General features: G+C 38.9%; 1 protein-coding gene across 4 annotated transcripts in view; it reads right to left on the bottom strand.

Moving 5' to 3' along the window:
• The window catches only part of APP (amyloid beta precursor protein), a 274,171-nt gene that overhangs the window by 79,404 nt on the left and 168,027 nt on the right, over positions 1-26,740 (bottom strand). For 2 of the 4 annotated variants that reach the window (XM_082840186.1, XM_082840187.1), the window contains exons 7-11: positions 25,311-25,478; positions 22,743-22,799; positions 11,759-11,892; positions 6,616-6,690; positions 5,751-5,909 (exon numbers count right to left, since the gene is read on the bottom strand). In XM_082840186.1, coding sequence (XP_082696312.1) covers positions 5,751-5,909; positions 6,616-6,690; positions 11,759-11,892; positions 22,743-22,799; positions 25,311-25,478 — 593 coding nt within the window. The remainder of the gene's footprint in view (positions 1-5,750; positions 5,910-6,615; positions 6,691-11,758; positions 11,893-22,742; positions 22,800-25,310; positions 25,479-26,740) is intronic. The other 2 variants (XM_082840188.1, XM_082840189.1) reach the window with 1 other exon arrangement.

Raw genomic sequence — 26,740 nt, 5'->3', positions numbered from 1 at the left:
GTTGTAAAACAAACACGTCCCAGGGATGTAATGTACAGCATGGGGAATACAGTCAATAATATTATGTAATAATTCTGTATGGTATGCAATCTATAAAAATATATAATCACTGTTTTACACCTGAACCTAATATAATATTGTAAGTCAACTATACTTCAATTAGAAAAAAAAGAAAAGAAATGAGAAAGGAAAGAGTGCAGGTGCTAAAGAAACTGCCTCCCAATTTTTTTGCTCAATTAAATGTTTAGAGTCTGAGTGTGAAGCATCAGATACAAACATGAAATTAATTTTAGTATGGATAAGATGGCTGCAATGCAGTATTTAGTATCCAAATTTAGTATGGATAAGATATCTCCTGAGACACTGGATAAAAACCAAAACAACACTACTGGCACACAGACATACATGAAAATATTTCTTAATTCTTTCTTCCACATAGAAAATTCTTAAAAGTTGTTGAAGTCAGGATAGTAATTAGGATGTTGTCTAATGGAGATTTAGACTGAGTATCTGTAAAGACACTAAAAATCCCAGAATTACATAGAAAGCTTTGGCTTTTTGTCTCTTATCTTTAAAGCATTTCAGTTCTTACTCCAGCTCCTAAGTTTTTCCAGACCTAAGCCTACAATGGAAAGTTTATTTTAAACAGAAATTCCTATGCGGCCTTTAGTTTATCTATATGGGATCCCACTTAAGTATAGTTTCTCTTCAGATTACAGAGAATGTTGAACAGTCAGGCAATAGCATAATCTTTTCTCCATCTATGAAGTAGACCCTGCCAGTTACAGGAGAGAAGGCTCAGATAGTATTTAATTCATTATTTCATGAGTTGCATCAATTTGAGCTCTGTGAAAGTAAGAAGCCAAAGTCCTGTGTTTGTGATGATAATTTAGTTTAAAGCAGTACTTATGTTTAGTAGCTTAAAGGCCTCCAAAGGTGATAGAAGTTTAACCATGTGTGATGCCACTTTGGAGAAGACTTTAACTTTTCTGGAAAAAAAGTGTAACTCCTTTATTTTTCCAAGGAAACTTTTAGAGAAGTGAAAATTTTGAAGAGCTGGTCCTTAGAAGAGTTACTAGCCCTCTACAGATTAAGAGTTTATCCTAGTGCAAAGACACAACTGCATTCTAATTTTTTTATTCCTGGGGGTTGAGAGAGGGGGGAAGAGGATGGATGGACATGGAGAGACTGTTTTAACAACTGTAATGTGTGAAGTATATATGTATATAAAAATTCTAAATATGATTCAAACAATGCACTTCTAGGTTGGCCATTCAGTGTATCAGCCAGTAGGAATGTAATTCATCAAAAAGGAAATTTGGAACATAAAGCACACACAGACACAGGGACTCACAAATGAAATTCGTGGTAGACCAAGGAATTCCAGCTGCACAAAAACATCATCACGTCGTACTTCCAAGCTTGGGTTTAAAAAAAAAATGAAAGCATGGATTAAACCTAAGCTTCAAAGAGACTGTATAAACAATCCGCGTTGCTCCAGATTCCTGTTTGTGAAGTTGGGGACTATTTGGCAAAAGTGGTCAGGGTTAAGGGGATAGTTATTCTGACGTGATTATCAGCTACAGAATCTACAGAAAAAACACCTGACTAATTCATTTTCTTATATTCAGCTAACATTGAGTAAATATTTTGTATTTCCCAGGCACTGTGTAAGTATGAGGGAGGTTTCAGAAATACTTATTTATGGCTCCAATACAAGACATGACCTTTCTCAGAGAGTTACTGGCAAGCTTCTGATTTACGTCTTTCAACAGCAATATATAAAAGCCCTCAAGAAGGGATTTAGAATTTTCTCGCATTTTCCAAAGTGTGGAGCTAAGTGCCATGTCAAGCTATACATTAAAATTCAAATAAAACCCACAAAGACAATAACTTAACAAAAATGGCAGGTAATCCCAAGATTGCATGCCTGTAACTACCCAGTCCCAGTTTTTATTAGATGGGAGAGTTTTGTGCATTTCTAGGTAAGAATTCAACGTGAATCCTTGGATCAATCAACAAATATCTGATTTTCTGACAGGTAAATAGTTCTTCTTAATCCAATTTAAAATTTTTATTTCAAATAAACATGTTGTCTAATTCTACACAGCGTGACCACCTGACTCTGGGCAAGCATGATTATGACCAAATCTGAAATTATCCCCTTTGATAACACAAGAAGCTTTGGCAAACATTATTCTTGTCACTGTCTTTCCTGTGATGGCTGATGGGACTGAACTGAAAGATATGAAATATGCATTTGTTGAAGACTTCATTCAGTCCTCATCTTACTTTTAGCTCTATCAATGACCATTTAGCGAAGATCTTACTTCAGAAATAGGACTTTTAGCTGGAACGCTTCACTAAATGTCAGCTGTTCAGATTCTGGTCTCAATACCCACCGCCCTGCCTTGCTCTGGCAAATGATGCTGATGGCCCCGCACCCCAAAATAAAGTCCTGTAAAAAAAGACAGTAACCAAGGAACTCATTCTCCAGATACATAAACATAATTTTACTGAACAGTGCCAGGACAGATGTTTTTCTGAAGAGAAAATGAAAATGCTAATGTGAATATTCTTTTTCAAAAGGTTTCTGTTCCGAGAGGAAGCCTGGTCTGGTAGAAGGCCCTGCGGTGGTCACCTGTGACTCACAGCTCCACCCTGTCCATTACTAGTGGTGTCACCCTGAACTAGCCACTCAATCTCAGTGATGTCATTGGTAAAACAGGGTCAATACTATTTCGCCATCTGGAAGAGTACCAGAGCTCTCTACGGTTCCTCAGAGCTTTCTGCTCTGAACCTTAGTATAGAAAGAAAAATCAAAATGACGAGGAGAATCAGTGCAAGTGGGTGTTTTTTTGGTTTAGTTACATAGTGTACACACAGACTGCCACTTCCAGCCAAGATAAGTAGTGGAAACTAGATTTACCCTGCTGCCAGTAACCACCAAAAAATGGACAAACTATACAGGACTATATTTCTGTAAGATATCAGACGCCAGGTGAAGGACAGAGACCACTGAGAAATAAGAAACATATTATGAACTCTACAATTGCCCAAGCTTACTGCCTTGAGTTTCCAGGCTGTGGCTCCAGGCGTAGGAACCCAGTCAGAGCCTGGGAGATTCCAGAGAGCTGAAGATATGGGGTGAGAGTCTGAAGAGACGGAGGTGGCTGGCAGTCACAGGAAAAAATACTGGAGAGGAAGGAGTTGCTCAGAGAGAGAAACTGGAGATGATACCCTATGAGAATACAGCTGACTAATGATCAATGCACACACGTGAAAGAAACATGAGGCCATGGGAAAAAAAATCACCCAAAAGGATTAGCGGTAACAGTGTCTGGTGTTCACACAGGGTCAGAAATAGTACTTGTTTCCATGATCTAGATGGAAAAACTCAACATTCATGGTAGATTACTCAGAAGGATCTTGCTTCAGGATTGAGGAATCACTAGCCACAGGTTGATAGCTACTCTGTTTCCAAGTAATTTACTGCATTACAGAACAAAGCTCAGGAATAGTAATAGGTATCCAAAAATACCCAGCACTCAAAAAGGTGAACTTCGCAATGCCGGAAAGCCAATAACAAAATTCCAAAGGTTCAAAAATTAAGTAAAGATATGGAAAATATGAAACAAACATACAAAAATCCAGATTAAAATTCTAGACATGAAAACTATAATGTATGATATGAAAAACAGCCAGAGGGGATTAATGGCAGGTTGAAATATACCAGGACACATCATAATCAAATTGCTCAAAACTAGTGATAAAGGAAAAAACCCTAAAAGCAACCAGATTAAAAAAAAAAGATATATTATTTACAGAGACATAAAGAAAAGGATGAAATAAGTATTTTTGTTGCAAACAATGCAAATAAGAAGACAATGGAGCATCAACATCAAGGCAATTGAAGAAAAACTTCAACTCAGAATTCTATCCCAGTAAAAATGTCTTTTAAAGGAAAGGTGAAATAAGGATATTTTCAGGCATACCCAAGCACAAAGAATTCTTTACGAATCTAAATGCATTAAAATAAATTTTAAAGGAAGTCCTCTGGGTAGAAGAAAAATGATTCCAGATGGACCTAAACAAGGAACAAAGAACACCAGAAATGGTAAATATATAGGTAAGTAAATCTTTTTCTTATTATTTAACTCTTTAAAAGATAATTGACTGTTTAAGAAATAACAATAATGTAGTATGGAAAAAGTATGACAACAACAGTCCAAAGAGTAGGAAACGCGAAATGGAAGTAACTTATTGTAAGGTTCTTGTAATATAAGGGAAGTGGTATAACATCATTTGTACTGGTATAATACCATTGTGAAAAGTTAAAGATGTTTTCTACAAACTCTAAAGCAAACACTAAAATAATAAAGAGTTAAAGGTAAAAGCCAACAAAGGACACAAAATAGAATAATAAAATATATTCAATTAATCCAAAAGGTAGCAAAAAATAAAGGGGGAACGAGGAACAGATGGGACAACTAGAAAACAAATTGCATGATGATGGATTTAGGCATAATCATATCAATAACTTCATTAAATGGTCTTCTTAATTAAAGGGCAAGACCCAAGTATATGTTGCTTAGAAGAAATGTACTTCAAATATAAACAAATAGGTTAAACAAAAACACAAGGATGGGGCTTCCCTGATGGTGCAGTGGTTGAGAGTCCGCCTGCCAATACAGGGGACACGGGTTCGTGCCCCGGTCCGGAAAGATCCCACATGCCACAGAGCGGCTGGGCCTGTGACCCATGGCCGCTGAGCCTGCGCGTCCAGAGCCTGTGCTCCACAACGGGAGAGGCCACACAAGGATGGAAAAATGATACACTATGATACATTAAAAGAAAGCTAGAGTATCTTAATTAATATCAGACACAGTAATTTTAGAGCAAAACATATTACTAGGGATAAAGAAGGACATTTCATAATGATAAGGGGGGTAGAGAGGACATAACAACACTGAATGTTATGCACCTCAGAACAGATCCTCAAAATACACAAAGCAAAACCTGAGGGTATCACATGAGAAAGAGTCCAATCCACAATTATAGTTGGAGATTTCAATATTCCTCACTCAGTAATGGATAGAACAAGTGGACATGATGTACACACACTCATGCTCAGAATGTTCCTTACATCCAAAGTAAGCTCTCCCATGAAGCCTATGCTTGCAGTGCTTGGTAAGCCTTTCTGGGCATTTATCCCTGAATACCACAAATAAACCCCTTTGCTGTGGACGTCATGACCAAATAGGGCTCCTATCCCCAGAGAATATGGCTGCTGTTCTCAGCAGGAAATTTCAGTTCTAGGTCCTGTTTTTCCACTAAAAATCCTTATAAGCCAGCCAAATCTCAGCTTTTCTTGATCTCAGTTACATCACATGATAAGGGGGCTGGGCTAGGTTACATCTAAATTCCTTCCAGCTCTTGTGGTTCCCTGACTTCAACTATATCATGAACTGTCACCATCCAGGGATATCAACTCAAATCAGGTCTTGCACTGTGAGTCCCCGGGAAGCCTGTCTGACTCCTCGGTGGAAAGGTGTGTCTACTTGCAGAGATGGTACTATGGAGGCAGCTGCTCTGTGACCCTTTAACCTTCAAGATAAAACAGACTGAGGTTGAACCTGTGAATAATGGTGCTCTTAGAAACTTCTCCCGATTGCTTTCTTATGGCCTTCAGTCCCCAGTGTCCCCATGCCTACTGGCTGCTGTGCCCTGAGCTGTGAAGGGAAGCCTACCCGAGGCGGCACAGCCTGCAGAGCGGTGATGTAATTCTCCAGGGCCAGGCGGCGGCGGTCATTGAGCATGGCTTCCACTCTGGCCATGTGCGTCTCCACCAACTGCTGTCTCTCGTTGGCTGCTTCCTGCTCCAGAGACTCCACCTTTTCCTGGAAATGCTGCCGTCACAAACAGAGGCACATGACAATCGGGAACCAGACAAATAGGACGGAGCAGCAAATTCAAGTCTTTTAAAAGGGATATCATACTTTGTTGTGTTCAAAGACTTCAGTCATTCCAACATTTTGACTAATTCAGCATGTTTTATGGGTTCCCCTCCATTTCCCTGCTTTTCATCCCCAGACCTAATTTCTCAATGTAAATCATTATTTTATATGGTCACTGAAAACTGATTTGACTAACCGTAAGGTAGAATAAATGTATATACTCTTGAAACTCTAAATTACATGCATATTTATGAAAGTCCTCTCTTACTCAAAGAACTTTAAGAAAATGATCATGATAACCTCATGGTTTACTGAAGGTAATTCTCAGAGGCGTCCCAGTCAAAAATTCAAATTATCATGTAAATTTGCCACGGGGAAGAAGTAGCAGAAGATTATGGCAACCAGAAAGATATATTACTGATAAAAATTAGACTTTAAGTAACAATGTGAGTTTTAAAGAAATGAATTATAATGAGCTAATTGGGAGCAAAAGTAAGGCAGGGTTTAAGCAACTGAATTATTAGACAATGATGAGCAGTAGTCCAAGTTGAGGGAAATAGGAATGATCAGGCATGAGGTTCCAGCAGATGCTTGAAAAGGTGCAGGCACTACATCAACAAGGGTATGATGCTTGGTGGAGGATGAACTCAGGGTTTACCTGGATCACTGCTTTCTTATCAGCTTTAGGCAAGTTCTTTGCTTGACGCTCTGCCTCTTCCCACTCTCTCATGACCTACAAAAGGAGGAAATCATTGAAAACCATCAGTTCTTTCTTCAAATATGGATTTAATGAGCTAGATCACTGTGTTTTTTTTTTCTACATTTGACATTTTAAACATGAAAAATAGGATCACGTTCCATTCGTAGCTCAATAATATTTGACCTCTCACTAAGATGTATATATGCTATCACAGCAGTACAGTAAACATAAATGTTCACCTTTATATGGCTCTTTGAAACAAAGTTGGTGTTTTTTCTTTTCTATTACTTTCAGAAATAGCTGAAAGTCATTTTATTTGATGTGCACCAATGTCAACGATTCATAAAAGGCATATATTACCTGTACAAGGTCTTCCAACATTAAATTGAACACGTTGGTTTTAGTCTTTTGTGAAAGCAAGTTATAAAAATTCAAACAGTACGAAGGGGGGGGAAACATATGTAACACTTTATGCATGTGTACACATGCCATGAGCACAGTACCAAGAAGTATATAATAGAGGAAGGAAATGAAGATTTCAGCTGTCAGAAATCCTAAGATCCACCCCACTGAAGAACTGAGGGGCAATTAGAACATTTTGCTTGCCAACTTGCCTCACCAACAGCAAAGAATACTCCAAATTTCTCCAAAAATTCCAAGACAGTACACATTATAATGTTCTGAATGTAGCAAAAAGTATTCTTGGTAAGTAACACTAATTTGGTAACCAGGCTAATCTGTTTTATAGGAAAATAAGACTTCCTCTTCTCATCCATGATGTTCACTCAGGATTTCTCTGAGAGAAGTTCACTCACTGATCTGAATGCAAAAAGGAAAAGTCTGCAGCTGTGGATGCCGCTGAAAGGAAATGATATTTGATTCTTACCATTTACAGCTTCCTTTTCCTTTTCAAGTGTACTACTCACTATCAAGTAGTTTTTTTTTTTTTAAGTGTAGCTCATACCTGAGCAAGGTAATATAAAGAACAGAAAGATCCAGTAAACAAAATAATAGTCTGTTGACAGCTGTTTACTTGCATACTTTGTGGACATACAAAGCACAAGAAACCCTGATTTCTGTATTATAAGAGCCTGTTATTTACAGGTATTTATTCCTAAGGAACTGATTTTTTTCAGACATCCTTGAAGCTTGGCATAAGTAACAACTGATAGAGAAGTTCTGTGAGAATATCACATCACATCATCATGTCAGTTTTTAATTAGATACTTCATTGTCAGCATCAATCCATTGTATAAAGTACAAGACAAGCTTCCCCATGTTGTGTGCATGAAATTATGGAGAAAAAAGAGTGGAATGAATTCTCTGTTACAAGTGAAGAGCATATAAGAAATAATCTAACACATTCACAGCAAAATTGGGGAAAATGTGCAGCTGCTATGAACAAGAACAGGATATAGAAGGAAAAGAAACATATTACCCCAGATGCTTCGGTGGGTCCAAGAGTTAATGAAGAACACCTGTGAGATGGGGGCTACTGAAGACTACTTTTACTTTACAGATGAGATAAGCCTTGAAATAAAAATATTTGAATTTCCTGCTTCCAAAATGTTCATAGTGGCGGTATTCTACCACAAATTCTTCAAGTAAGGAATCTCAAAATTAGTTTGAGACAGAAGTCAGATGTCTTATTGGAATGTGAAAAACTGATTTCCTGCATTACATTTAAATCTTTACCATCTTCCTTTGTATATTCAAATCTTTCATCTTTGAGCAGGGGAAGCCATGGAATAATTAAGGAGATTTATTTAGCTAATGCATTGAAAATAAGCATTCCTATAGAAATGAAATAAAATTTTGATTTTCAGAGCAATTTAATAATATCCTCCATCCTTCCAAATAAAACAATTCACCTACACCATCACGCTAGGCCTACTTACTGAAAGATAAACACACACTGTGGGCTCAACATCTCCTTTTGAACAATGGCTTCCACTGAGGTCCACTGATAGAGTGCATCACTCCTGACCTGCTAAATACCAGATCCAGTATTAAGAGCTTTCCAAAATCGCTCTCGTTTAATTGATTTCTCACATGAGATTAGCCTTGCCCATCTCCATTTTTTTTTTTTTTTTTTTTTGCAGTGCGCAGGCCTCTCACTGTTGTGGCCTCTCCCGTTGCGGAGCACAGGCTCCGGACGCGCAGGCTCAGCGGCCATGGCTCACAGGCCCAGCCGCTCCACGGCACGTGGGATCCTCCCGAAACCGGGGCACGAACCCGTGTTCCCCGCATCGGCAGGCGGACTCTCAACCACTGCGCCACCAGGGAAGCCCGGCCATCCCCATTTTTATGGATCAGGTTAAGTTACCTGCTCAAAGTTATGCAGGAAAAAAATGGAGAAGGAAGGATATAAACCAAGATCTCTGTGGCTCTAAAGACCATGCTTTTGTCCCCTGTGGCCCAATTAGCCATTATAAAATGGCAAATCCAACAGATGAGCTAAGTTTATTTATATTTGGTGACAGGAGAAAAGGCCGTTCCTAAGATGTTGATGCTTCTATCGTAAAAATAATAAATGTAGAGAAAGGTCAACTTCCATTTTGAAGAACCTTACTTTAAGGATATAGTAAAACTGTTAAAATCATGTGGAATAAATGATCGTGCACCTTCTTATATTTGCTAGATACTATTCATAACATAGAACAACAGAAATCTGTAAGTTCAGAGTTATCATGAGCCCCAGCAACAACAAAAGCCCCAAATTCTCTGTATCGTAAGAAAACAAATAATAAAAAAAACTGTAATAAAAATCATTTTAAAAGATGAAATTTTTAAATGAAAAATTCTCAGGGTCTAGACTTCACAGTGGCCCCATATAGTCTTATAAAGCAATTTTCCACTGCATGCATGAAAGTATCAGTATCATCCGGATTTATGGATATTCAAACACTTTGCTGTTTCATGCAGAGAAAATGACAAGTAATACAGAGAGATTTAAGAGGCAGGCAAGTTCAAATAGTCTCCAGAATTCAGTACCATAGATTATGATGATAAATGTTGATCTCAAGCATCTCATACGTCTATGATCCCTGGAATCTAAGAGACAACATTCTCTGCTCCAGGATAACATTCTTTAAATTATCTCAGATATAGGTAGTAACTAAAAGGTGAAGAAAGTCCATTAAAACATATATGAACTAAGTCATGGCTTAAATAGGTGTGCTAAAATAAAGTTACTATTCTAGGACAGATCTATAATATCTGAAAGAGTAGTTAAAATCAGTGCTATTAACAGGCTCAAAATGACCAATAAATAATGGAAAAAATTCAGAATCTGTATTTTTTTAAAAAATAATGACTAAGTGGGTTCAAGATAGAAATGCAAGGTTAGGAAGGTACTTATATAAATGTATAGGGACTAAACATTTACAAACCAGCTGGAGGAATAAAACTGGTGAGGAAATATTTAGTTAAACGCAAAAGAGCAGTGAGTGCTTATCTCACTCTGAGGACTACGTGAGTGTAAGGAACGGCTGAGATGTGCCAGCGTGAAGAAGAGTGGGACACCTTTCCAGAGATCAATGCTGAGAGCAGAGAGAGGCCGTGATGGGTTTAGCATACGTTGAGCAGAGTGGTTTAAGGCTGCCCATATGACGACGGTAGCAGTTGAGGTGGGAGAGGAAGTAAGATGACTGGATTTGGGGTGCAGGAGGTTGGGTGAGGGGGCAGGCACTGGAAATGCCAAGCTGAGCGTTCAGTGTTTATTTTGCTCTTTTTCTTTTTGGGGCCTTCATTTTCCCACAAATGGATTTTGTGGGCAATAACAAGGTTCTGAGAGCTTCAGAAACAAGTAGTGAGACAGGATTTAAGTTTAAAAGATGTCTTTTCAGTGGCAATAAGTATGGCAGCTGATAGCCGTCCTACTCCTTCTCAACAGTGATTACATATTGTGTGTATCTTTCCTAAAGAAAAACCCTATTTTTCTTTCTTCATTCACCTAGTTATGTTTCCTTGAATCTGACTTTTCCTATTATTTCTTCATGTTCACTCTTCAGGGTATAGACTATGAGTTGGAGCGGTGATTGGCAAGTAAGTGATGGATACGTATTTGTTGAATGACTGAACGAATGAATAAAGAATCTGAGAAAGGGAACTTCCCTGGCAGTCTAGTGGTTATAGACTTCGCCTTCCAATGCAGTGGGTGAGGGTTTGATCCCTGGTTGGGGAGCTAAGGTCCCACATGCCTCAGGGCCAAAAAACCAAACATAAAACAGAAGCAATATTGTAACAAATTCAATAAAGACTTTAGAAATGGTCCACGTTAAAAAAAAAAAAAAGAATCTGACAAAGGACTAAAATCCTCAGTATTATCTACCTCTAATACGACATCTAGCACCTGGTAGCAGGCATAACTTAAATTGTAGTTGGTATTATTACGTGTAAATTAGTTGTTTTGGAAGCAATTTTTTGTTTCATAAAGAACATGATTAAAAAAACAGGATTTGTAGCACAATGTAGTGAAAAGAGCATTGTACTAGAAGCAAGAAAGGCTTGGGTTCCAAATGCCCCTCTGTGTTACTTATATTGCTTTGTTCTAGAGTGGGAAGCTAAACGCTTGAAAGTTTACTGCATTATCTGTCATTTATGGGACTAGATGAAATGATCATTACGGTTCACTTTGGTTTTAAGCTCCTACAGTCCTATGAATTAACTCGGTAAGAAAGGTTAGGTTCAAAGTTTTCATAATTTGGTATTCCATACAAAAATATTCATCTTTGCTAACGAACATTTTAAGTGATTTTAATTTACAACACCATTACAGGACTACGCTAAACAGAGTGACAAAACCATCAAGAAAGGTGTACACACAACTTAATTTGTGCTTATAAAATCTTACTATACTTACTATACCTGGGTCTTTCCTAGGTTGCAAGTTCAGGGAGAATGCAAAAAGCCCCACATCGGTGCCCTTGTTGAAAACATTTACAATTAAAATGTTATGTCTTTAAGATCTGGATAAAATTAGAGCCTTACCCACCCCTAGGCATTCATCAACCATAGGGCCCCTGGGGAGACTCTGAGGCAGAGGCAAATCCAGATTTCCCCAGTATTGTACGACTGAAGGATGGAAATTCACATGTACCTGGGACATCCTCTCGCGGTGCTTGGCCTCCAGCCTCTCTTTGGCTTTCTGGAAATGGGCATGTTCATTCTCATCTCCAGGTGTCTCGAGATACTTGTCAACGGCGTCAGGGGTGCTGGCTGCTGTTGTAGGAACTATAAAGTAGAAGGAAAGAAGGCTTGAGGAGAGTGACAGACTATTCAGTCATTTCAAAGAAAGCCCTATTTTCCGTTTATTCCAGAACAAAGAACTTAGTAAAGAAGCACATACAAGATGTTAATGCTGTTTAAGAGACCACGAGACATTTTGCAGCACAGTAAGGATGTCTTTCCCCCCTTTCAAGGATAGGGTGAAGGAAAATCTTGAAAACAGTCCATTTTGCGATTACAGTATTATATTTAAAATTCTTTGCAAAACAAGCATGCATAGAGTAAAAACAGTTGGTGTTTAATACACACATGTTGCACCAAATACCTATGCCTTGCTAGATTAATGTTTGTAACCTTGAAAGTAAATGGTGGTATCAATATCACACCTTAAGATTCCTGAAAAACCCAAAGAAATCTCGAAATTAGCCTATGCAGAATAAATGCACCTCAGAGTAAAGATAAATCCTACACTATATATTTTAGATAGCTGGTGAGCAGTATTTGAAACAGTACCAAAAAACTCATAAATGTCAAGTTCATTTTTGAAATTACAAAAAGATCTTTCTGCCTTCACAAATTTGGCAATAGTCAACCAATTCATTATACTAGTTGTCAAAAGGAAAGTGATTTCTATTTTGAATTCCACTAATACTGCTGAGCAGTATTACTGAATTGCAGCATATACTGCTATATAATGTGGAAAAATAAATACCCATAAAACTGAAGAGTGTACTATAAAGCAAAAGTGTCTGAAACTCATGAGCCAAGTGATTTATAATGCTTATACCAGCAGTTTTACAAAAGATCAGTAATGACTAGTGAGAATTCAGAGCATTTATGAGCTTATTAAAAAAAAAAAAACAACATGAAAAGAAAACAAGATTTTGATTTAAACAAGAAAGCTTGGGGACTTCGCTGGTGGCGCAGTGATTAAGAATCTGCCTTCCAATGCAGGGGACATGAGTTTGATCCCTGGTCCAGGAAGATCCCACATGCTGCAGAGCAACTAAGCCCATGCGCCACAACTACTGAGCCTGCACGCCCTAGAGCCCATGCTCCACAACAAGAGAAGCCACCGCAATGAGAAGCCTGCACATCGCAACAAAGAGCAGCCCCCGTTCGCCACAACTAGAGAAAGCCCGTGCGCAGCAGCAACGAAGACCCAATGCAGCTAAAAAAAAAAAAAAAAAAAAAAAAAAAAGCATGTTCAACCAGAAAAATGAAATTAGGTGTTTGTTTTCACTATGTTCTCAGGTCGAATCAATTTATGTGTTTTATTCAAAAGATTACTCAACTATCTCCAGTGTTCTAAGTATTCTTCTTCCCTAATCTCATCTAAGATATCTGAGATACAATAACCCCAGAAGAACTTAAATGAGAAGAATTACTTGTTAGGTCATTTTGAAACTAAACCGTAAGATAGGTGTCTTTTACGCATGTTTCAAGAAAACATCTGAAAATTCCCAATCTGAAGGCTCCAAGATTTGAACCAAACCGAGAAAGTTTTCTTGTTATATAATTAAGTAATAAATTTAAAGAGAACTATTCATTCGGATTTCTTCCCTTCTACTTCAACCACTGTTTAATAATTCTTTCTTTACAAAATAAAAGCAGTTTAGTTGTCAATGCAGACGTTGCTCTGAAGTGGAAGGATACTTCACATCAGGGCATTCCTGGAATTGTTTTCAAAATACCAGGGGATTCTGAGTCAACTGGTCTGGGATTGGCACAGGGCATACCTATTGAAAGACATCTGCCCCCCCCCTTCTGTGTAATAGACAAGGGGAAGGTGTATTTCAGCAGCACAAAGAAAGAAAGAAGCAAAGAACATGAACTGTGTAATCAGGCACACCTTGATTTCAATAACATCTTGATCTTAGGTTAGTTGTGACCCAGAGCAAGGAACTTAAGCACTCTATGTTCTAGTTTATTCATCTATCAAGTGGTGACAACAGGCCAACATACCAGGAGTGCTGGGAAAATGAGAAGCTATACCATGTGGCAGTCAACCTGCAGAAAGGGTGGCACACATGGCACTTCATTCATGTTAGCGCCCTTCCCTCCTTTGCTCATTATTGCATCCTAATTCAAATCTCAGAATTTATCCTAACCATAGGAAAAATGAGCTACTTTTATTTCACATCCACTGAAAATGAATTACACACAGTATCATGAAGTACCATGGATAGGAAAAGTAATAGGTACTTTTCTAAAAAATTTTGGTATGAACTGCATAAAAGGCTGAAATTATTGAAAATGTATCCTAATTTTTAAGACTGAAAAATAATTTTCAATTAAATTTTTTTTTGTTAAAAAACAAAGGTAAATGTTTTTCTGCATCAGCTTAAGCAACTCAATATGCATGTATTTTTAACTTAACCATGTCCACACTTGAAATGGAAATGGTATTTAGCATTTTTCCCCATGATTTTAAACATTTTCTCATCTTTTCTGGTAGCAAATGAGAACAAGTTAAAGTTCTTTTGGCATAGGACAATCTGGCAGAATGATATAATTAGGCAAACTATATTTCACATTTTGAACAGATGAAAATGTATAAATGTTTGGGGTCATATTTACAGATCAAGGTAACTATCTGCTGTAAGTTGCTGTAACCATAGCATGGCACCCTCTCTGGAAAACTGAAATTGTAAAAGTTACTATATAAGTAGAAAGATTCTCCAACTTTATGGTTTTCTCCGACTCTTGTGATTTGCAAATCTACTGTTTTATGGAGAGAAACACTAAAATCCTAGTCACTGTAATCTCATTAGTCTAAGTTGAAATGTAGCTTTGCAATATTAAGAATAAAACAATAAGAAAGAACCGAGCAAGCGAGGTATATTTAACAGGATGAATAATATTTTAAGTATTAAAACTTATATTTTAGGAACAAGGAAATAAATGCAAATCTTGAATTACAGATTTATTCCATTTAATTGAGAAATATTTCTCAGTAAATCCTTGTTAGTGGCCCCTGATACTTTCTTTAGTTGAGGACTTTAAGAGAAGCTATCTCTCTTTTAATTTTTTTTTTTTTTTTTTTTTTTTTTTTTTGCGGTGCACGGACCTCTCACCCCTGCGGCCTCTCCTGTTGCAGAGCACAGGCTCCGGACACGCAGGCTCAGTGGCCATGGCTCACGGGCCCAGCCGCTCCGCGGCATGTGGGATCTTCCCGGACCGGGGCACGAACCCGTGTCCCCTGCATCAGCAGGCTGACTCTCAACCACTGCGCCACCAGGGAAGCCCTCTTTTAATTTTTAATTCAAACTTTGTAGTCATTCATACTAGCCCTCCATCTCAATTGGTTTAAGTAATTGAAAATTTCCTGTATTCATACCAATCAGCAAATTAGATCACTGACCAGTCAAAGAGAGAAGAATGATGGTATTTCTTAATACTTTAAAATGAATTTAGTATATTATCACTACCTTGCAGCTGGTGAGGAGAAAGGGGAAAACATTTTAAGTTTGTGCAGAGAGCTCAGCTTCTATTTCCCCTAATTTTCCTACATCCTAAAGACATCGTCATAGCAGGACTGGCTGCCATTTTGTGATCATGACCATGGTAGGCCAGAGACATGATAACAAGGATGGGTGGGTAGGGGCAGGAAAACCTGTGCCTTAACGCCCTTACTCTTTCAAGGTGCATCCTTTTGGGAAAGGAGCAGCTCAAGGCATGTCAGGAATGTTCCAGGGCACAAAGGAACAGGAAGCTCTATATCATGAGTCACTCAAACCGCTTAGAAAGCAGAAACAAATCGACTTTTAGGAGGGTTTATTTTTGTTGTGTTTTTTAAACAAAAAGCACAAAGCAGTTATCCTGTTCAGAGACCTTTGAGGTTCCTTAGAAACTGTGATACAGGCTTAGATTTCCAGGTTGGCCAAATAATAATACCCTCCCTTCATTAGCGTCTACTGCGCTAGGCACTTTACATGTGTTCTCATTTAACAGGTGGGGAGGAGAAAACATTACCCTCTTATATACATTTATTGTGTAGTAAGGAAATACTGTCACTTAACATATCACATCCCCAGACACACACAAGTCAGTCTGAATTTAGGATGACTAAACCATGAAGAGGCTATAAAGTTAATACTTAGAGAAGTAAGGGGCTAATCCATCGACATGTCTGGGGTACTGGAAAGGGTTTGGTTTGTTGATGACCAACCTGTACAGGCAAAAGATATGCTTTGTGATGATAACTGCCAGCCTATTTTCTAACAAACAGTTTCCTGCCCTGAATGCTATCTGGTAAATGACCACCAACCAACGTTTCAGCAGCAGAAGTGGGGTTATGAAGCAGGTCAGGAGAGAGAACTCACTGAGCTTGAATCCAAATGATCTTTTGGCCTCTGGCCTCAGCTCAAACATGCTCCTTTGTACCTCCTGCAAGCAGGCTCACTGGGTCTATTCACCCTTCCGCAGAAAACCAGACTTAAAAATCTTAAGCTCTATGTTTTGACCTCTTCAGCTGGCAAATAATTAGCAGCAGTCTCCCCATCACGGTGCATGGGCTTTTGACTTTTAAATGACCTTCATATTGATTTTCTTAGTCTAGTCTCATAACAGCCTTATGGAATATAGTTAAGACATAGACCTTTTAATACTGAGAATGGGTGTCTAATGTAATACCAAATGAAAACATGCAACAGAAACGCAGTTCCAATTCATAGCACGTTATTGCCTCGATGTGGACTGGATGACTAATGCTTTTGATATAAGCCTCATCTCTTTTGTCTTTTTTGCAATCCTGGGAGGTCAGAGGTATCTGAGGAGCTGCAGAGCAGCTTGGATGTAGACTCTGATGCCTCGAGTGTGCTTGTTCATTTCTTTATTCCTCCTTTCACCAAATCAACGGGTATTACAGCCCCTAGTACCTGTGAGGCATATGGCAGAAACCAATGAGTGAAACAAAGACCCTTGTCCTGGTGGAATTATATTCTAGTGAGAGAAACGAACAGGACACACACACACAACACACACACACACAACACACACACACGAAGACAACAATAAATCATATTGTTAGAATGTGACTTGTGTTATGGAGAAAAAGAAAGAAAGATCAGGGTTAAGAAAAGAGTTCCGGGGAAGGAGGGGGGACACTGCAGCAGTAAGTAGGTGGCCAGGCTCAGTCTAACTGAGAAGGTGACATTTAGACAAAGAGCTGAACTGAAGCCTTACTTCCCAGTTACCTGCTGGAAGAACAGGCAAATGAAGAAACTAGCACAAAGGCCTTTGGAAGTGAGTATGCCTGGAAACGGGAAAATTCCAAGATGAGCAAGGTCTGTGTGACCAGAGCAGAGGAAGCAAGGGAGAGAGTAGTGAGACAGGCAGAAAGGAAATAGGGACAGATCATGAAGGGCCTTGAAGCCATGGTAAAGGCTGTCAGGAACCCATGGGGATTGTTTTGAGGAGAGAAAAATGTGATGTGATGTGTTTTAAAAGGATCGTTCTGTCTGTTAAGGGACAAAGCAGAAGATGATCTTTTAAGAGTAAAAGATGAAGATGAGGGTGGCTTGGAAAAGTAGCAGGAAGTTGGTAAGGGGTTCTCATGGAAGGTACCCCCCAATACCCACACAAAGAGACATGAGAAAGAGCACAGATTTACTTTTTTTTCTCACCCCAAAATGCTGTTTCCTAAACCATAGGGTAAGCAGATACTAAGGGAGACATTGTTTTCACATGTTGGTGAAGGTTCATTTCAGTTTTAATAATGATGCATCAATGCCTGTCACAACATTTCCACTTCGCACTATAATCTCCTCTCTTAGTGTCAGGCAGAGCTCTATTTTTTGTGGGGTGAGGATGGTGGGAGAGGGGAGCAGATTTGCTTTCAATTTGTTAGCAAACCCTCGAGCTGCACCCAATGTTCCTGCCACAAAATATACCACCATCATTGGCGACATGGTGCCAATGAAACCTTTTCATTCCTGTGTTTCCCCCAGAAAATTTAATAATTGTAAGGGGCGTTACATCAAATAAGGTAGAGACGGTTATGGTCTTAGAATGTGGTAGAGAGCACTTTTTTTGGCACGGATGGAGAACCTCTGTATCAGGGACACCATCAAATTTAACTGCAAATGCACCAAATGCTCATTTTAGTTCTGATTCTGTAATCACTGCATAGTGCCCCTCTCCTATTCATATTAAAGACAGCAAGAACGGGGCGTCAAAAGTAGGGACATGGTGAAAAATTGCCGCTATCATTTTGATATTCGTTTGTCTCCTCAATCTCTAGGGTGACATATAATTGTAAGGTCATAACGGGCTCAGGATGCAAAAGGAGAAATAACCGCATCTTCAAACAGTAACAACTATGACTACCTCTCTAAACAGAGGTCATAAATGGCATGTAGTCAATATACTAATGTTAGAGTCTAACAAGAAAATTTGGTTGGTCTCCTTTCATCAGCAAAAAGGCAATTTATCTCTATAGCATTGACAACAGAAGATAAAAGTAAATTAAGACCCATACAGTCATTGCCTCATCATTGAAAATCCTATTTTATACAGAGCTAGCAATGCTGTCACATGAAATGGCTGTGATTTATATGATGGGTGGCAATGAGGATAATTTATATACAGGAGATAACCTGTAAAGGAAGATTTGATGCAAAAATTTCATCTCTCCACACGGCAGAGCTTATAGACTGACACCCCAACTTTAAAAAAGAGAAAAAAAAGTCTCTCCATTTCTCTAATTGCAAAATAACTAAGATCCCTAATGCATTCTAAACTCAAGTATTTATCAAGTCCCAGTTAGATGAGACATTTATAAGGTGAAAATAGTCTGCGATCCTTACATGTGGTACCAGACTCTACAAAAAAAAGAACAAAGGCACTTTCCCCTGACATGCCCTTGTAACACACTTATTTTATAGTCAGTGCAGTCATAGTTGGCAGACTATCAATGCATCGTGTGGACATAAGTTAATAAGAATGTAATCTATGCTGCATTTACTCTAGTCAAGCTACATTTCTTTTTTATGTCTTATGAACATGTACTGATGTGGGGATTTTGTCAAATATGTGGAATGAGCATGAAAGAATCAATGCTGGTGTTATTTTTATTAATGTCTCTATCCTATTTAGCACGAAGCACCAAAATATAAGAGCAACTTCAAGTCTGAATCTAAAAACCATATGTGAGGCCATAGCAACAATCACTGGCATCTAGGATGTCTTAACCTTCAGTTATTGTTTTTTGTCAATTTGTCAGAGCTATGCTCTATTTCATTAATGGTGGATCATAAAGGGATGACCTGCCACCGTCACTTGATGCTCAACAGATGAGTTCAAAAAGTCACACTCTTCAGTATTGTCCACGTTCATAGAAACTGTAACCATAAAAGTCACATGGAACTGTTAATCTCTATGGAGGTCTTAAGGATAAAACCAATTTCATTCTACTCCAGGCTTCCACAGCCATGTTTCCCTCCACTTGTGCATTTTAGTTTATATTGTTATTTAATTCCAGCACATACTTGAGTCTCATCACATTGATAAAACTGTCAAGTTATTGAAAGTAGGGTATCTGGTTTAGTTTGCTGGTGTCCCTTGAAATACCTAGCTTAGTACCGGCATGTCCCAGGCTCAAAAGTAACAGCTTTATTAAACCAGGGGTTGGCCTGCTGGTCTCTTTTGGTAAATAATGTTTTATTGGAACACAGCTGTATCTATTCATTTACCTATTGTCTGAGGCTGCTTTCACACTACAACTGACGCGTTGAGTACTTATAACAGAGACCATTGGGCCTGTGGAACTAAAAAACTGACTCTTTGGTCTTTTACAGAAATTTTTTGTCGACTCTTTTATTAAACTATCTAATTACTCTTCTTTGGAATATTGTAGCTAAAGAACAGCATATACATAATGAGCAGTTTTTACTGTTCTTAGTAAATGAACTTTTTTTTTCTTTTTTGTTAGATGCTGGTTTGCTGAGCAAATCAATTCTTTTCAATCTTAGGGTTTTTCACTATGGTAGCTTGGTGGAAAAAAAAAAAAACATTCTTTTTATCCTGACAATTTCTGGATACAAAAGATGTGGCTTCTCACACTTGTCAATACTACAGATTGTATTGGCACTGATGTGACATGTAATTTAATGCACCACCGCGTCTTTTAATTGTTTTTAATAATGCTTGGCAGTTTCATAAAAATATCAGAGTTCTGTTAGTATCAGAGGATGTGTTAACGGGAACTAACATTTGCTCTTTCACAATCAGAAGAACAAGTATAGTTAAGCACAATGGTTCAAGTCTGCCCAAAGACTAGATGGCCTTGGTATTATGACAGGACACTGCAACTCTGGGACTAAGGTGGCACATTCCATTCAAAGGACACACAGTACGGTATTCACAGTGCCACAACTCACTGCAGGTAAAGGGGTCAAAGTCATCGGTCATTCTCTTTGGCCAGACCCCTTGGTGCAGTTGGCTGACTTGAAATTGGCAAGATGCTCTTTGAGATGAAAAGCATCTGTTTACCTTTGGAGATGCAATCTGATGGGAAGAACACCAGGGGAAAAAAAGATCATACTCTCATGATGTTTATGTTTGAAACATAAACTTATCAATAAATATTGCTGTACTAATTTTATTGTTCACAAACACTGCACTGGGCCAAGTGAATGTGAAACCTTTGTATCATCCTAACCCAAATGGGCAGACACAAAATTCATGTCAGAAGCAACTCAAGTTTCATAAGATTTTTAATTCCAAATGGGAAAGGGATTTTTTTAAAGGATTCAAATCCATAAATTTATGAGTAAAATGAAAGCTCTTAGCCTCCTGTTTCTACCCTCTCTACCTGTAGTTTAGATTCTTACCTATGATAACAAAACCAAAAATATCAAGTGTCCCTTAAAATTGCAATGCTCAAAATCGGTTTTTATGACAAAGATTTAAAATCTAGAAATGCCTTGTCTAATCAAACGGGCTTGCTCACCTTTCTCAGTCTGGCTCATTTTCTCCAACGCCAGTCTGCTATCTGCATTTGACCTCCAGATGACTATGACTTTTCCAATTCAAATGTACAGCTTTGCTATAAATAAGAGAGCATAGCTGCACAGGCTATAAATAACTAGAAATTATATGCCTTCTCTAGTCTGTTTGTACTAGCATTGCAAAACCCTTCACTTTCTGTGATTGAACAGTCTTTGCAGGCAGACAAGAAAATACAGCTGCCAAAAATCACCCTCACCCTCCTATAATGGAAAGGTGTCATGATCCCACACACACTACAAGTAGATGGAGAAAATTACCGGGAAAGAGAAAATTACAAGAGATTGTCAATGTCTGTTTTGAAGAGTTAAGGACACAAGTACAGTACCTCACGAAAATAAATTTATCGAATGATGATGTTCATTCCCAGTAATTAATAGAAATAGAAAAAGACAATTCTTTCATATGCTTACAAATGATATAAAATGAAACAAAGTAAAAATAATGACTGTTTTGTAAAAGGGTGGGAAAGATTTAATTTACTGATACACGCTGTATTCATGGCATTTAGGAAAAAATGTTTTTAATACCTGTCATCCACTTCTCATGATTTTCTGTATTCTTAAAATGTGCTTCTGAAGCTCAAATGTAATTTTTCTAACCGGGAAAACAATATCAGAACCAAATAGTTGGCCATTTGGAGTGCAGGGCATAGCCACACATGTCATTTAAGTCTCAAACCTGGTCCTGCCACATTTGTTGGCTGGGGACAAGTCGCCAAGCTCTTGAAGGCTCATTTTCTCATACACACAAAGGAAATGAGGAAAATGGCCACAAAATATTCTTGAGAAAAAGAAATGATCTATGAAAAATGCCTTGTAAAAATGTAACACGCCATGCAGCTCAATGTACTATCAAGCCCACAGTATAAAATCTAGAGTTCTCCTTAGTTCTTCTATGTCTGCCCACTTGCCATACTTTCAACTATAGTTTATCTCTTTTAAGAAAAGATCGCTAGCTTCATCAATTGTGAGACTAGGTTTTTTTTCCCCAGGATGATATAGATAAATGCTAATTTTCACTATACTTAAGCTACAACTGAAATTGTGTCTCTTCCCCCAGCAACCATAAGCATCCGTAGTATATATCATCCCTAACCTAATGCTGGAGGAATCTATTCTGGGATATAATCCACATTTCAAAATGAGTATTTGTGTGTTTGACAACACATTTTTAAACAAAGCTAGACTGACAGGCCAACTGAAATCATCACAATGCACAGACGTTATAAGGTAGGTTAATATAATATTTCTTTATAGGAAGCTCTTTCCCTACATCTTAATGATGAAATCAGAAGATGGGCACTTCTGTCCCACTAGTGTGCATTCAGGGAGGGGACAGAGAGGTCTTGACTTCTAAAAGCGACCGTTTACTTCCTAAAGCATAACAGCTGTCTTGAAACACACCCAACTGAAGCCTTCGCATATGTTACTGGTCCATAAAGTTAGTATCATGCATGCACATTAAATATTTTTCTGGGAAACAAGTCACTTAGACACACCGGCTTTTGCTAAATCGTGCCATCTTGTGAGCTTTAGGAAATAAAATATTGATGCCAAATGAAACACAAAATAACATTGTATATACAATATTTTATAGAACCACATGAAATAAAAAGGAAACTGATCAGAAATAGAAGAAGCTTAGTCAAAGCTCTTAGCCCAACAGTGGAAGCTATCTGGCAAAATTAGACGTAATTACAAGCAAGGCAATGGAAATAAACATTTGGTTAAAAGACAGGTGTTCAAGAAACACAAAACCATGCAAAGGTGAGGAGGCTGGAGCTACAGTCCAGCCATGCAACGTTCTCCTCCCTCCTCCCCTCCCTTGAGTGAATGACAACATACGTTTAACAGGATCTTGGGGAAGAGGTTCCTGGGTGGTCTTGAGTAAACTTTGGGACACTATGGAGAAAATAAGAGAACATAACTAAAAACAAAAATGGAAACATGGGAATGATGGATGAAACTAACTCATACGATTCTACTGACCAAAGGAAATAACAAAAACGAAAACATTGAATTAAAAACAAAAACTAAACAGATATCCTGAGCTTGGGCCCCAGCATGGAACCACGGTAAACACACAAACAAAAGATATTTTTCCACAAACACATCTTGGGTTGTGGATATTCTGTCTCTGATAGTACATCCCAGTACCCCGTGGAAGGATTTCTTGCTCCCATCTCCCTCCTTAGTGCCAGGATCACCAATTCCCATCTGTCCGGTCTTCATGGTATCTCTATTCTTTTCACCCATTCCAAGGGCAGCCCTGGGCTCTGGTTACTGATTGAAGCTTTTACTCTCCACTTACATCTGTCCCCTCTTCTAACTGGCCTTCAGCCTCCCGTGTTTGCTCTCTGGATACATTATTCTATAACCCACCTCCCCTGAAACTAAGTACTGACTGTTTGTCCATTACACCTTTGTTGGGAGCATCTATCTTTGGCAAATTTCTTGGCAAAGGGTGTGCCATCCAGAGCACCTCTAGAGGCTCCATCTGATCTGTGGTGCCCAGGGCTCTTGCTCCCAGTCTGAGTCAAATCAAACTAATCAAATGGAGGGGGTGTGCAGTGAGGGTAATAGTGAGATTTTTGTGGGGGGGTGGAGGATAATTTTTAATTTTTTTTTTTTTTGGCGGCACTGCGGGGCATGCAGGATCTTAGTTTTCTTGACTAGGGATTGGACCTGCGCCCCCTGCAGTGGAAGCGCTGCAGCCTAATCGCGGGACCACCAGGGAATTCCTGATAATTTCTCATTCTTGATGCAAATTCATCACTGCTAATAACTTTTAAAACCATCTTTCTTATTATATATATATGTATATATTTGTATATATACCCACACATACATATTTATATTTCAAAACATAAATCCACCCCAGGGAAAGGGAGAAAAAAGTTGGAAATCTGCCAGGAAATCTCCCACAGCAGCGAAACCACCGAGAATCATTATAACAAAAGCCCTTTGTTCAAGAGGCTCCGGGCAACAGAATCCGCCATTGTCCTCCAAGTTACCCAACCTAATTAACGTTTTTGTTTGAAACTCAAGAAAGGAGTCTTTTGAGCTGGAAGCCACAATCTTCCCATCAGAGCCAGAAAAGAAGCCCTTGGGGTTACCAGTTCCTAAACCTGTTCTCACACAGGGTAGAAGTGGAGTCATCTCTCACCCAAGAGACCAACAGGAACTTTTCCAGTAGATTCCACTTAGATACTGGGCTTCACAGTAGAAGGTGTTGATATTGCAGACCCTTTGTTGTTTAGCTTAATCTTATGATCACATGGAAAACAATTTATATAATCCCTGGGAATCCTAGGTAGGAAATGGTGGCTGTCGCTCTCACCAGAACAACTGGAAAAAGGCAGGAGTCTCTCAAAAGAGACGCATGTAATTATTGAGTTTAACCTTTAATTTATCAAGTTGAGTAACTATTCCTTGAGTAGATCCCACTTCCTTCTAGTGGAATAGATAGATAGATACATAGGTAGGCAGGTAGATAGATAGACAGGTAGGCAGATAGATAGACAGACAGATAGATAGATAGATAGGGGATTTAATGTGAAAGGCTGTTAAGAAGAACAGAGGTCCCAAATGTTTGGTGTGTTACCTCTGGAGAACTATCTCTGTGGAAATAGTTTCAACTTGCATTTAAGTCATCATGACTTCATTTATTTATTCCCCCTGAGTTATGAAAAACTTAAAGTGGAAGAGAAAAAGGCTTGGAAAATTATATTCCCTGAGCCTTAGTCACTAACGCTAAGTGAGAAGTTTTCTTCTGTCCATTCCAAGATAAGACACGAAAACTCGCCATCGCAAACGTCCCTGTGTGAGCTCAGGTGCCACTGGGGCATTTCTAGCCTCTGGCATCTGAAGTGCATGTGCTCAACTCAAGCCCATTCCCTCGCCACCACCATAAACGTCACGTGTTATGAAATGATACTCATCACGGCAGTACGCCTTGCCAGTGGCACGGAAGCGTCATCAGCCAGGCTTCCGGTGGTAACCCTTCTTTACACGTGGAGTGCACATGCAGAGGCCCGAACACAGAGGTACACGGACAAACACGTAAGTATACATTTGCAGAAATAGCTGAGAAGACAAAACAGCAACTCCAGCTTGGCTTAAAGAGAAGCACTCAAAAGTCCCTCGAGACTGCAAGACGGACGCACCATAGCTAGTACAAGAACACATCCACGGCCATGCTTTATTAGAGAAAGACGGAGATGTGTGCTCATGATCGAACGTCCTGGAGGAGATGCCCGGCAATTAGAGACATTGACAGAAACGTGGTTAGTGGTAGCAACAGACCCATTCCCGAGAACCAGGAAAACCATCGGAAAACCAGTCTGTTACAAAGAGCAGAGTCAGTGGCGAGAAAGATGAAAAGGTGGCCAGGCTGGAGGAAGGTCCACTTACTGACGCTGCCACACACGGCCATGCAGTACTCCTCTGTGTCAAAGTTGTTTCGGTTGCCGCCACATCCGCCGTAAAAGAACGGGGCGCACTTCCCTTCAGTCACATCAAAGTACCAGCGGGAGATCATTGCTCGGCATGGCCCCGTCTCGGCTTGTTCAGAGCACACCTCTAATCAGAGGAGATGTGGGGAACCACATTTAGCATGAAAAGGTACGGCTGGCTGTTCATGTACACGTTTACTATTCTTAACGCGTTAGTCCTCCCAGTGGTAATTGGGCTGGGTTTATCCGGCAGCATCTGACAGACATTTACTAAGGAATTTAATTATCTACCAGGACTTTGGAATTACTTCTGAAACAAAGCAGTGCATGCTCATCTGGTTTAATGAGTGAAGCTCTCAGTAGTAACAAAAGGATTCCAGCTAGAGGTGAACAGACCTTTTCGGTACTTTCAGATAATATTAAATGCCTGAAGATGTGCGCACATCAAAATATTTCTTCCCTATAAAAAATAAACTTCTCTTTTAAATAATTTGAAGGCAACTTTAAAGGTAAAAGGATTATGTCTGGTTATGATGCAAAAAGTTTAACCTGTCGCAAACACATGATTGTTTTCCTTGAATAAATGACTGCCTTGACTTAAAGTATAAACTAATTATACATATTCTGAATGTGATCCAGTTTTCAGAGAGACCCAGCCTGTCCACTGACTATATTTGAAAACATACATAAAACCTGTGAAAGTGACTTCAAGTTGATTACGTTAACTCTAATTAAAGACAAATTCTTCTTTGAATATTTGTCTGTCCCTTGGCCAAAAATGTTTCAAATAACAAAACACAGTCAAACAACTCCAATTTGTTAATACATACCATACATTGTTTTACATTATAACACAGCTTACCTGTCAACATGCCTTGCCACCCGCACCCAAATCAGGTTCATAATCCCTGATTGACTGAAAGTGTAGCAACCTGTAGGATTCCATTTGTAAAGTTATTGCAATTAGAATTAGAACTCTACCTCCCATGCATATTCCATTTTTGTTAGAAGTCAAAACGATTTTCCTACTCGGTTTGCGTCCCACCCTAGCTAGGCTTACAGAGATCCTTCTGATACCTCAGCACACTCAGATGTCTTGCTTATTCTTAGTTTTACTAACATGCCAGGGAAAAGCATGCTTCTTCTAAAAGACAAAAATCCATGCATAATTCAGAGCTTCCTACTAGGAATATTCAACAGACTGCTCTAGGAAGAGTCTCATCAATCAATCACTCAAAGACAAAGATCCACAATGTTGATGTAAAAGGAACTACTGTTTTGCTTTTCTCTACACATACCACTCATTGTTCTTTTCACTCAAGGTCAAGAGGTGATGGCAAAACCAGAAGCTGCTGCCATCGTGATGATGTCAACAGAGTAGGGAGGGAG

This window comes from Leucopleurus acutus (genome assembly GCF_964270905.1).
Source record: "Leucopleurus acutus genome assembly, chromosome: 5".
In the NCBI taxonomy this organism is placed as follows: domain Eukaryota; kingdom Metazoa; phylum Chordata; class Mammalia; order Artiodactyla; family Delphinidae; genus Leucopleurus; species Leucopleurus acutus.
Note: the sequence above shows the minus strand (reverse complement) of the source record. Positions and strands in the feature narration are given on the sequence as shown.